Raw genomic sequence first — 13,368 nt, 5'->3', positions numbered from 1 at the left:
CCTTGCATTGGTCGTTAGTAAAATCTTTTTGTTAGCTTTTATTTACTTTGTTCTACTACTTTCTTATGTTAACACTTTTTTTATAACCCTTAAAAGTTCGTTAAAAAACTTATTTACTAAAATACACAAGCTGGTTACAAAAAGTGTATTCATTTGAATTATACATGATATTCAAAATTTAGCACGAAACGTTTTGAATAACGAAAAAAATCAAAGAATTTTTTTTTAACCAATCACATACAATCGATACTCAAACTGTACAGTACTGTGTAGGAATGATTGGACAAAATCCACTTAAAGTATAAAAAAAGAAACTACTGGGTACAAAAAACAGAGAGAGTAACATAAAATATACTGAGGACATTTAAAATAACACTTTCAAAACTAAAAAAGATGTTCTAAATTGAAAAGAAAGCAACAACGTAGCACAGCAAGAACATTGAGCCAGCCAGTTGAAACGAATAGAGCGGCATTCTACAAACAACGAAATTTATACAACCAAGCACAATTAGGAAACAAAATAACTCCTTCACAGGTAAGACAACACAAAGGTGTATTGCAAATCACGGACAATTGCAACAAGTTCTTACATAGCCGACGCATAACGCCTTTTTTATAGAAGCAAAACTTGATATAGTAAGATAAATAAGACGTACAAACACAGGATAATTCAAAACTCAGGAGTTATAATAATATTACACAGGTAAACAGTGTTGATATAGTGGCAAATTAGGCGTGACTTTCCACCAGGCCGTTGTAGCAGGCTTGCTGTCTGTAACCTGTTTATGAAAGAAAATAGTAGTTTTACTAAGCTAAAAATACACTTTTTTTGATTAGTTTTTTCAACTTTATTAAGTTATATTATATTATGAAAGTATTCCTAATATAACCATTTAAAGTAGTTTGTAGCAAGCTGGTTATACCTGTTAAAAAAAACAATAGTTTTACTCGGTAAGCTAACTTTTTTTCATAAGCGTTCAAGTTTTCAAAATGTTTATCCCTAACAACTTCATTCAAGTATATTTTTTGTTGTCAATTAAATTACTCAATTAAAACTACACTATTTACTTCAAGAATTTTTTAATTTAATATTTTATTTTTAAGCCTACTTAAAAACTAACAATAGATAGCCTTTTTTTTTGGTAGTCATTAATGTGAAAACAACGAATCGCACAAAACACTGAATAGATTAGTGATAATTAGTGGTTAAAACAAAAGTGTGCACATTAACTTTATAAATAATTGATCAAGTATTAACTGTTTACCAACTTTTCTAGCCAGTGTTGTTCAAAAACTCAAAACTTTTAAGGTTTTTTGGTAAGAGAGAATTTTTTTTCGATGTTTTACTCATTTAACAACTTAACTTGTACAATTGTTCTTTTATTAAGTTTATAATTTGTAGTTAAAATTTTGTTTAATTGTTTTCAATAGTTTATCTTAAATAAAATTATTAGATGTACTTTAGAAATGATAAATATACCACTTTGTTTCCAACAACAACTTTCAAGTATTTACTGTTTATGTACTTTGAAATACAAGCTATCATTAAATTGATACCAAGTAGACTTTTAAGTTACAAAGTTTTTTATTTATACTGTAACATAACTGTTTTAAATTGATCAACGTATTAACTTATGTGGCTGAAACGTTTTTATTTTAACAAATTAACTGTACTTTGAACTTTTTGTGAAAAACGATGCTTTTATTGTGTTACAACACAAAAAAATATATATTGGTGACAAATTATTACTTTGAGTTGTTTAATGATATGCATCCACAAAATTTGATACGGATGATCTTGAAATTTCAAGATTACATTTAAATGATATTTTACTTGAACATTGTGGTAATAAGTGTATTAATTTCAAGATTACTGTTCAACCTTTTACATGCCTATTTGATTGCAACTAATTTTTGTTTTAATTTGACCAATCAGCAATTACGTTAAATCTTTAATGAACATTACTTATGTTTTACTCATAGATTTTAAATTTCATAAAAAAAACTTAAATGTTTGTTGTTATAAAACTGGTTTTTCCAATTTTAAGTACAACATCAAATTATAAAAAGTTATCTTATTGTCAGGGTTGCCAAATTTTTTTGGCAAACTTTCTCCAGGTTTTCAAAACTTCCTTAAGGTTTTTAAAAGTGCACATTTTTGGGTCTTTTTTAGTTTTAAGTTAAGTTTAAAGTAAGAAACTGTGTTTAATAGTATAAAAACATTTAAAAGATACTGTAGAGCTACTTTAAATGTGTTTTTTAATAACAATAAAATTTTATGATGACAAAAAAATTTCTATCTATATTCTATAGGATGGATTTTTTGTGACAAGCCGAAATTTTACTACTGAACATGTTAAAATTGTTAAAAACTCCATGTTTTTTTAGTAATTTTTGTTCGAAACTCCAGTCTTTTCAGGTTTTTTGGCAACCCTGTATTGTTGAAACACCACTGTTAATAGTTGACGTCTTAACACAATTGTTTTAAAGTTGAAATTACTGTCAAGTTTTAAAACAACAGTAAAAATACTTCTCATTAAATTTTCGCCTCAAACGCTTTAGTCATGCAAAGAATAATTTCAATTTGTGCAATAAAAGTTTCATAATTGTGTTAAAATAAAGTTGCGCACAAAATAAGAGCTTATTTCAGTCACTGTGCATTTAACGTTAAAAATCAGGCTTAACTTTTGTTCAAACCTTTTTAAAAGGTTACAAAAATGCTTTTATTTTATTCCTGCTGAAGTGCAGTGAAACTAAATTAAACCTTATATTTTTTTCAATTCATGCTTAAACACTGCAAATACAATATTTTTCAAGCTCGTCAATTTCAGTTCATGCTTTTAAAATTACTTCGTCGTTTTTCTTTTCTGCTGTGCTTCCATCTTTAGTGTACATGGTTGATGCACGCGAGTCTTTTTGCTCTCATTAATTATGTAACACGTTTGAAAAATACTCAACAGTTGTGTTAGTATATGCATATTTACAAATTTTAAGTGTACACGTTTGTTTCTAGTGTCAAAAGCTTTCAAGCACATTTTGAGTTGTTATTTTTAATTAGTTGCAATGAAAACGTCAGTTTTGTTTCGACTGACCATGTTACAAAATATAATGAGACAAGGTTTTTTTTTGATAATTTTATTTTTTATCAAGAGTACAACAACGATATACACAAGATAGAAGTCACGTCAGCAAGGAAGCGACGAGCCAGTATCGAAAAAATGAAACCATTAACTAAAAAAAAAAGTGTAAAAAAGTATAAAACTCTTAACTGAGAAAAATTAAAGCTCAAAAAAAAACATTCAGATCAGAACTAGGTTCGTAACCGAAAAAAAAAAAGTGGTGTTAGACTTTTTAGTGACAAAAAATAAAACTGTTGGTTACGTTTTTCGGAACACACACGTTAATTAACGTTTTATTTCAGTACTTTAGTACATTGAAAACGAACCGTCCTGTAGTGAAAAAGCACGCACAAAATAGATAAATTGTATAAATAGAGAGACAATTACCCTAAGTCAAGGTCAACTCACGAACGCTCATACTGCACGAAAACTATATATCATTTTGAAAAAAGGAACAAAACAAAATCAAACGAACTGTTTAGTGGATAAATGAACTGAAAGGTAGGTTTGTGTGACCGACATAATTTGATCTACAACAACCCTGGGATGTTAAAAAAGGGACCTAATGGACAGCTAAAACTACACCGTGAAATACCTGTGATTGTACTTACTCGACTATTTTAAAATGTTAACTATTTAAGTGCCTAAAAATCTAAATGTTTTTCCTGATTACTTGAAATTATTCTCATCTAAACTTACTTTTTTTTGAATGTTCTTAATTTGTCTATTTTAAAATAATCACCTATTTTCTATTCATAAGGCCTAAGATAGGGTGTCAAAGGTTAAAATTTTTAAATTCCAAAGGAGACTATTTTAAACAGAAATCATCACATCTAGTTGTGAATCATTTAATTCCCCGAGATAAAATGTTAAAAGAGAAAAAATCCAGTATAATATGTGGATTAAAAAACTTAAAAATATTTTAAGTGTCAAAGGAGATTTTTGTACAACGCAAAAATAATCTAAAAGTTCCTGAGATGAAATTACAAAGGAAAAATAAAGTAAAAATATATTTCAAAGTGTCATAAGTAGATAGTGGGGGAGGTAGATTTATTTAAAAGAGATAGAAGGATGGGAGTCAAAATTACTAAAGAGTTTAATTTAAAATATGTTGTCAAAAGGTTAAAATTTTTAGAACATTTTTTAGTATCAATAGGGGTTAAATTCTTAGAATATTTTTTGGTGTCAATAGGGGATATAAAATAGGTTTAAAACCAGGTTTCGTTGGTCTGCAGCGGCTGCTGAATGAGCGGTTCGCTTCCCCAGTCGCCCGCCGGCCCGACCACCCCCTGACCCTCGGGCTTGAATTTTTTAGTCTGCCCCATGAAGTTGCCCGCGTTGCCGTTGCTAGGGTACGCTTGGTTGCCGACGTTGCTAAGCGAGGGGCCGTTAATTTGCGTCTTACGTTTGTTTGCCGGGTTGTTCATTTGGTGGCGCATCTGAGCTCCTCTCTGGTTGCCGTGCATTCCGTGGTAATTGAACTTGTTCGACTGGCCCCTGTAGTTCATCTGGTGGTGGGGTCCGCGCATTCCGTGGTGGTTGTTATGGTGACCGGGGCGCATCGGAGGCATCATCATGCCGCGCTGCCCGTTAAACCTGGAAAACAATTTGGGAAATATTAATTTAAAGCTACGCTGCGAAAACCAGTTTAATTCGCCCCAAAAATTGCGGCTAGAGCGGAAGCTGCGCTGTAAAATTATTAAATTAAAACTTAGAAACGTGCGAAGCCGCTTCTGCCCCAGTTTAATCAAAAAGTTTTCAACAGAACATAACATTTCCATACAGCAATTCAAACTTTTTATTTCTAAAAATTAAACAAATAGTTTTAATAATTTACCTCTGACCGCCATCCCTTGGCCTGAAAGTATTTTATTTTAACTTTCTAATTTCAAAGTCTGTTACGAGAACAACAGCCCAATAAACAGCTAAATCCATTAACCTTTAAACATCCCAAACAACTTTAAATTCACCTCTGGCCGCCCCTTCCCCTTGCTCTGCCGTAATACTGCATCTGGTTCCTGCTCGGGTACCCCCCGATGTAGGGGAAGTCCCCCATCGGTCCGTACATGTTCGGATATCCCCCCATCATGCGACCGTTCCTGTAATTCATCGGGCCCCTGGGACCAAGACCGAGTCCGTTGCTGTGGAAAAATTAATTTATATATATATATAAATATATATACATTATATTTAAGTTTATTAATACAAAAATATTCCCTTGCAGAGTTTTGTTAAAATTAATTTGGTTTAGACTGGTTACTAAATGGTTGCTCAATCTGTTTTTTACTCAAGTATTCCTAGGTAAAAAATCATATTTACTTAAAAAAATATATTTTATCAATTATGTCAGAGTCCGTTGTTGCGGAAATAATAAATATTACATTTGTGTAAAGTTCTTTTAAACTTTTATTTGAAAATTTTTGTAAAACACTTTGTTCAGATTGATAACGGCTTAACAGCTTTTGCAACTTAAAATTCAAAACATTTTTTTAAAAAGTATACATTTAAAAGTTTAATTGAAACATATTTGTAAAATATAAATTGGTTCAAATCACTCAAATTTTCACAACTTGAAAAATTTCTCGACGCATAAATTTTATCATTTGTTTCTCAATCAAAATCAAACTAACAAGCTGTTGGTGATTTTTCTTTCCATCTGCCTTTCCCTCTTCTTCCTGTCGATCGGTTTCGCCAACGTTATTTCCATCACCTCGTCGTCCAAGCAAGTCCCGTTGAGCGCTTCCAACGCCTGTTGGGAAGAAATTTAACTTTTAACCGGTTGTTACATTTGATTTATTTTGAAATCGTGTAAATAACAGAGACACGTTTCAAACACATTCAGCTCGTGTAACACCGTACTGAATGGTTGAGCTTTAATTGTTTAAAACATGTCTGTTTTATAACTTGTGGTCGAATGCAACGCGCACTTTTTAGAAGGGAATTGAAATCACAACACTTTTTATCAATTTATAAAACACAACACAAACTTTAAAGCAAAACAGCAAGATTAATGTGCAAGTACAAAGAATTTACAGTTTTGCCTCTTGGCAAGGAAATTTATTAAACGATAATTCATCATTGCTGTTATTTATTTCACAAACCTTCATGGCGTCCTCCCGTTCTTTGAAGTGGATGAAGGCGTAGTCTTTTATTTTTTTCACCCGGTCTACTTCCCCGTGCTTCACGAACAGCTCGTTCAAGTTGTCTTCCGTGGACTTGGCCGACAAGTTCTTCACGTACAGGACTTTGACCTTTGAAAAAAAAGTGGTCGACTTAACTCACTGACTTTTTGTTTTTTGCAGCGTGTTCAAATTATACGATGTGGTTAAAATTTTAAGCTCATAAAAAAAATGCTTGCATATTTTCAAGTAAAAAATTACAAACCAAATTACATAGTGATCACATAAACTAACTTTCATAAATTAAACTAAGGTGCACAGATTTTTAAAATCAGAATGACGTGGACAATCAAATTGGAATTTAAGTGCAATTTGGAAGTTTAAAAAGTACATTTATTTTCATTTGAAACCAAGTTAAAATTTCAACGCACCTTTGCCATGATTTCGTCCGAAGGCTCGTCGATGGGATCCGCCCAGTCGACGGTGATGCTGTTTTTGAAAGCGCGGCTTTTCGGGTGAGAAAGTTTCCTTCGCGCCTGTGTGATGTGATAAACACGATTTGTTTGAGAATTTCATTTTCAGTTACGTAGGGCAAAAAAAAAAACTTGGTTGGTTACAACTCGAAACAATGTTTTAGTTTAGTTGATCACTGATAAGATTTGACAAATATTTCAAATTTTTTTTTCTTAAGATCATAAAAAATATATTCAAACGTAGGGTTTTTTTTTTGTGTCTAATATATTATTTTTAACTTTTATTTTACAACTTTTTGCAATTGATATTTGAATTTATTCTGTTTTGCGTCATGCGCATCAAAGTGGTGACAAAAATTTGATCACTTGAAATTCCAACTGATGGCATCTGCGTTCAGTCGATCACAAATGACACATCAATTTACAATTTTCAAGATCCATAAGATTTTTTTTAAACATTTACACAAACAATCGAGTGGTTAATAAAGATATATAGTTAAGAAGTTGATTTTATGTACAGTTTAGCAATTTCTGCACAAATACCTGAGAGGCCATTTTGTGGTCGTTGAACTCGAGGAAGCAAAATCCTCTGTTTTTGTTCTTGTCCTCAGTTTGAAGGTAGATGATGACATCTTTCAATCCCTCTGTGGTTGAAAAGATACATTTTAAAAACCATATCAGTAATGATATTGATAAATATAACAACTCAATTTATTTTTAATTTATAATAACAGTATCCTGCATGGCTTACGAGTGATAATAACAATTACAAAAACAATTAACCAAAATAAACATTTTAAAAAAAATCAGTAATAATCATAGTGAAAATAATAATATCATATTAGCACTTACGAGTGATTTCATCGAATTCCGTGAAGATCTCATCTTTCGTTTTGGTCTTCGGAATGGACCCGACGAAAAGGCGGCAGTTCGATTGAGAAAGGCAAACTCCCAGGCTTTTGTTCGGGCGAATTTCGTAATTGTCCAACTGTTTCAAGTTTTGTTGTAATATAACTTTTATTCGTTTAAAGAATCTTTAAAACAATAGGTTTAAAGAACCTTTACCTTATAAATTGTCCAACTAACTCAATATTATTATTTTATTTTCATCAACCAAAAACAATGTAGACAAAACCACAAGCTTTGACTTGGCCTTGACAGTTGTTTAACTGTTTCAGTGTTTTTAACTTGTATAAACATCTGACTCAGCAAAATTCTTTTTTTTATTTAGATATATATATCTATGTAAAATAGAACCCACTCAACAATGCCAATTATATTCATTAACTTTTAATACATATTCAATTAATAATAAAAACTATAATGAATTACACAAGCAGCAATTCCACTTGATAAAAAATAACAGTCAGTACATCGTAAACAACAAGTGAGTTTCAAATCTTGGTACGTTTGCATCTTGGTAAAATTTTGTTATTTTTACACTTACAATTATTTGATACATTTTTGTTTAAAAGTCAATACAAACCTCAGTAACGCATATTTGCGCATCCAAGTCGTAAAGATAATTACTAAAGAAAAAGTTGAACTTAAATGTAATTTTGTAGTGTTTTTAATACGACGTCAACTTTTTAAATTTTAACACATAGTAACAATTTAGAGTTTAGTCAACAATTTCCTGATATTAACACATTAGCGCATACACGATTAAATTTTAGCAGACTTATATCAAGAAAAGATTTGAAAAATTCATATCTAACAAATGAACAGCATAACTAAATTTTTAACCTCATCAACGCATTTTTGAAAATTATTTAAAATTAAACGCAATATTAGTAAATAATTACTCAATATTAATTTATTATTATAACATTTATATTTACCTCGTCAACGCATTATACTCGTTGAAAGTTTACATCTAAATCTCAAATTAATCACTTAATATCAATTACACATCAATTAACACAATTATAGTAACCTCATCAACGCACTTTTGTGCGTCCCGGTTACAACATAATTGATAAAAAATATTTGTACTCAAATGCCATTTCAATAATTTATCACATAATATTCAATACTTATTTGTATAACATTCATACCTCGTTGACGCACTTTTGCGCGTCCCGGTTGTTGGTGAAGCAGCAGAAGGCGAACCCGCGGTTCCTGCTGGTCATCGGCTCCATCATCAGCCTCAGGTCCCAGATGATGCCGACCTTCTCGAAGACGGGCACCAGCTCGTGCTCCAGCGCGTCCTTCGGTATCTTGCCGATGAACACCTTGAAAGTTTTTTTTATTTAGATGATTGATTTTCTGACTCCAATTGAAATTTTACTGCTGAACGTGTGAAAATTGTTATAATTCCAGGTTTTTTTTTTGCCTAAATTGTCAAATTCCAGGTAAAGAGGCAACCCTGTTTAGAATAATAATATACAGTTGGTTTTTATTCCATGTACATTACATTTTGTGGATGTAAAACAGTCATTCTGTTTTAAGATGTTAAGAGACTGGTGATTCGGGTGTAAATAATTTTAACATGAAAATTTAAATATTAATTATTTTTGAATTATAATTAGGTCTTTTCTAATAAATATCTAAAAAAATAACTTATCATCATTATCTTGTTCTTAGACAATGAACACCTGTTGTGGTTCAGTAAATTTAAAATAATGAAATATGTTTTGTTTTTTTATTGGGAAGATTAAGCTTCAATAACTTAAAATTGATGAATTAATTTAAAATAAATGATCAAATAAAAAAAATTCTAAATGTGCTTGTCAATATTTTTAACAAGTATGTAATTGTCAGTGTATAGTTAGACGAGTCTAAACGTGGAAGCTACAATAGTTAAAGTCTTATTGAAATTTCACATTATAACAAACTCGATACTAACCACTTTTCAAACTAACTGGGAACAGTTTAATTTAAGCCGTGCAAACATTTTTCACAACTTAAATTTTTGTCAATCTAAATCAGGGTTTCCCAAACTTTTTTTCAAATGGCCCTCTTTATAGAAATTTAAAAGGCTATAAGACTACTCGAAAAACTACCATTTGAAAACACTCAAGATCTTTTATTTTGCTCTTCATCTGCAACTCAAGAATATCTAGTGTAAGTTTCAAAATGTTTTATTGCCTAAACTAGCTATTGCCCCCCAACTTACTAAAAATGACCCCAGGGGGGCGGTACCGCCCACTTTGGGAAAGCCTGATTTAAACGTTTTACAACTTCACTGTTTATACTACTCAACTACCTGGCAATTGGGGCTGGGGTCTTCTCCGTCGTACGTTTCTTTTGGCGGTGGCCCGTACCTCCTCTGACCTGAAGTCACTTCGCTGCCGTACTTTGTTCGTTTGAGGAGTTCCTGTGACAAATAATGCAAATATTCACGGAGTTTTATTGCTTATAAATGAAAACAGTAGAGTGATTAACTAAACACATGTAGTTATACTTATGAGCACAACACTGATATACGCGCAATGTATGCACATGTTGATTTAAAGAGTTTTTACAACAGCAACTGTTTGAAGAACTTTTTTACTGTTTTTTAATTAAAAAATTAAAATGTGGAATTAATTAAGGGCAACATGCTGACAAATATTTTACTTAGATTTTCTTAGAGTTTAAAAATTCAAAATTCAAAAATGTCAACTGTTAGTCTGAGTTACTAAAAAAAAAATTATAGTTGATTTTAAACTCGCTCTTTATATAATACCACTCAGATTTAGAAATACATTTACCAATGTTAACATAGGAAAACACTTTTTCTTTTTGTATTACTTGTTTGCTATTTTTTTTTACTAGAACAGGTTAAAATAACAAACCTTTAATTTTTTTACTAAGAGAATTTTTTATAAAAATATTTAAATTTAACTCTTTGTAAGTACTTGTGTCAAGATTTATTCAAGTTTCCACATTTATAAATTTAAACAAATTAAAAGTAGTCGACTTTATAAAATAATTGACTTTTTTAAATGCATTCAACACTTAAGAAACACAATCCAAAATGTATTATAAATGTTTTATTTATTTTACAGCTAGATATTAAATACTTAAATAATTTAAATGGAAAAACTGATACCAAAACTACTATTATCTAAGGTTCATTTGCAACTTAATAGTTAGACTTAAGCTTTGAATAACTTTAATTTCAATAGAAATTTATAACTTATACAACAACTTCATTAGCTTATTAATCTCATAGACTACTAAATTATTATTTCTTATTTTCAAATGCGTCATAAGTATATCATATTCATTTACCTAAAATCACCAACCGTATAAATTACTATTTATTTTAGCAATTATAGCTTTGTTAATTCCACAAAAAATATTTTGATAATAACTTTTTTTTGAAATAATTAAGGTATATAAAAACACTATTTAAATATAATCACTAACATCCATTTTAGCTTGATCTTCGGCGGAAAGCTCAGCATACGGATTTTTAGGAGTCTTTTCAGCTTTTAACAAACTGCAGAAATTTTGAGCTTCATTTGCGTTCTATAATAAAATTAATTCAGAATAGCAAGTTACATAAGTTTAAAAAGCTATATGTTTTAAAGTGCAATTTTTTTTTTATTAGCAAGCCAAATTTATATAAGTATATTTTACTAGACTAACTCTGTTTCACCTTCTGGTAAGCTCTGATGAGCCTTGATTAGATAAAACAGAGTTAGTTTAGTGACAAATTGTTGAATTAATTTTAAGTTAGAGGCAACTACAATGAAGCTACCTCTGTAACCTTTAAAGCTTATAATATTTTTTAGAATAAATAAGCTAAACATTTATAACAACTTACTTTGCTTCTGTTTTCGCGGTATTGTTCAATAGCCGAAATCACATGTTTGTCCTCACAGGATTTCAACTGAGTTTCCAACTCTTCCATGTCAAAATCGGATTCTCTGAATACGTCTGTAAATATTTTTATTAGTTATCACTTTTACAATCAAGCTTGAATCAATTAAACAAAAATATCAGGTATTTAATTTGAAACCATGAGAAAGTGCACGATTTTATATCAATTATTTACTTCCATATTGCAATTTCAAAAGTTTGAGTACCTTTAAATACAATTTAATATACAAATAGGTAAAATTTGTTTTCAAAGCTCAAGAGTTTAATCAAATGTAATTAGCAGTAGAATTATTTTTTTAATTAAGACTGTAATTACAACTAATACAAAACTAGATTTAACTTTTTATAAATATTTGTTTAGTAAAAACATGTTTTACTTAGAAATGTGAAGTAATATATTTAAATAGTATCAAGATGTTCCAAAAAATATAAACATCACTTTAATAATTTAAGATTTTTTTTCTTTTGAAACATTTAAGATAAACTTTTTAAGTGAATTTTAAATTTTAAAAGAACCTTTTTTAGTTTTGAAGCTTTATTTTATTGCTTTAACATTTAATCAATAATAGACTTATATAACCATACAATTGAGACGTGAAATAATTAGATTAAATAAATCAATCCTTAACAAAATTTTACTTAAGAAGCTAAATGTAGGTAGATGTTAAACAAGTAAACATTGACTAAATATTTACCAGATTTGATAAGTTTCTCAAAAGCTTCTTTGATTGTATCAGAAGAATTATTAAGTAGTTGGGTTAGATTAGAATTCTCTAAAGAATCAGGATTTGGTTTAATATCTTGGTTTTCCATTTTGATAATTAATGATTCTAATTATTTTATCTGTTAAAAAAAACTATTACTGCTTTGTTTAACTAGCAAAAAATGGAAACTTATTAAGTTTACTAAAAAGCTATAATATAGTAAGTATTATATTCTTTCAAGACTTTATTTTACAAACTAAGTTTCGGTCAAAGACCTCGTCATAAATAAATATAAGTTATAAGCTTATATAAATTCTATTCAAATAGAATTTAGACTGAAATATTCTATTTGAATATGATTTATTTAAAAACTGACGAGGTCTTTGACCAAAACTTTGTTTGTAAAATAATGTCTTGAAAGAAAAAATTCATTATTTCTCCTCCAGTAGTTGAGATCTCTTTATTTGTTTTCTAAAAATCAAAACATATAATAGTAAGTATTTTGTTAACTGCATAAAATCAATTGTAGAAATAAAAGATAAAACTTAAAAAGTAATTTTACTAAAACAGAAGAACTTGATTTTTTTTTACTTTTTAATTAATAATTAATTTTAATTTACTACTTTCTGCTAGTTGGCAAAAAATTATTTAATAATTTAATGTTTTCTCAGTTGTTAATAAATCAGACATGAAATTAACTATGTTTCACTTTGTCAAAAATCAAACAAATATTTTCTCCTCACACAACAAACAATATGGTTGAAATTTAACAAATAATAAATTTACTCAAACATAGTATCAGAATTATTATTACCACAGTTTAAGAAAATTTAACACTCATGACACACACATACTCAATCATTATTTATTGTTTTACATTTATTTATCAATACAAACAGTTGTTTATTAATATATAGTAGATCAGCACAAAAATTTCAGTAACTTTTTTTGTTAAAATAGACAAGTTTTATTTAAGATGATAATATTATTTAACTTTTTACTAGAACTGAGGAAAAATTAGAGCAAACAATAACTGCAAAGCTTTTTTTTTTTGTTAGTATTTTTTGTTCAGGTTTTCACTATTCAGTAAACAGCATAAGTTTTTTTTGTACCAATAAATTGATTTTTATTTTTATCAATA

General features: G+C 29.4%; 1 protein-coding gene across 2 annotated transcripts; it reads right to left on the bottom strand.

The window, feature by feature from the left end:
- Nucleotides 1–248: 248 nt before the first annotated feature.
- On the bottom strand, nucleotides 249–12,357 carry LOC145841022 (heterogeneous nuclear ribonucleoprotein Q-like). Of its 2 annotated transcripts, XM_082948381.1 has the most exons (13): nucleotides 12,219–12,357; nucleotides 11,468–11,580; nucleotides 11,068–11,169; nucleotides 9,920–10,030; nucleotides 8,769–8,945; nucleotides 7,564–7,699; nucleotides 7,255–7,355; nucleotides 6,670–6,774; nucleotides 6,221–6,370; nucleotides 5,750–5,868; nucleotides 5,090–5,260; nucleotides 4,525–4,715; nucleotides 249–779 (listed from the first exon to the last, which is right to left on the bottom strand). In XM_082948381.1, exons 1-13 carry the CDS (start codon nucleotides 12,334–12,336, stop codon nucleotides 730–732), a joined length of 1,644 nt encoding a protein of 547 aa, XP_082804507.1. In that variant the 5' UTR covers nucleotides 12,337–12,357; the 3' UTR covers nucleotides 249–729. The 2 variants fall into 2 exon arrangements, with proteins under 2 accessions (XP_082804507.1, XP_082804506.1); XM_082948380.1 differs by lacking the exon at nucleotides 249–779 and having other exon boundaries at nucleotides 3,133–4,715.
- Between the last annotated feature and the right edge of the window lie 1,011 nt (nucleotides 12,358–13,368).

Source organism: Thalia democratica, chromosome 7 (assembly GCF_965202585.1).
Source record: "Thalia democratica chromosome 7, ktThaDemo2.hap1.1, whole genome shotgun sequence".
Lineage (NCBI taxonomy): Eukaryota > Metazoa > Chordata > Thaliacea > Salpida > Salpidae > Thalia > Thalia democratica.
The sequence above is the reverse complement of the archived record's forward strand: the minus strand, read 5'-3'. Positions and strand labels throughout refer to the sequence as shown.

Coding starts and splice junctions, on each gene's coding strand:
- LOC145841022 (XM_082948380.1), bottom strand. CDS start 12,336: ATGGAAAACCAAGATATTAAACCAAATCCTGATTCTTTAGAGAATTCT. Junction 10,031..11,067: donor AAGATCAAGCTAAAATGGAT/GTTAGTGATTAT, acceptor TATTTGTCACAG/GAACTCCTCAAACGAACAAA. Junction 6,371..6,669: donor CGGACGAAATCATGGCAAAG/GTGCGTTGAAAT, acceptor TTTTTTTCAAAG/GTCAAAGTCCTGTACGTGAA.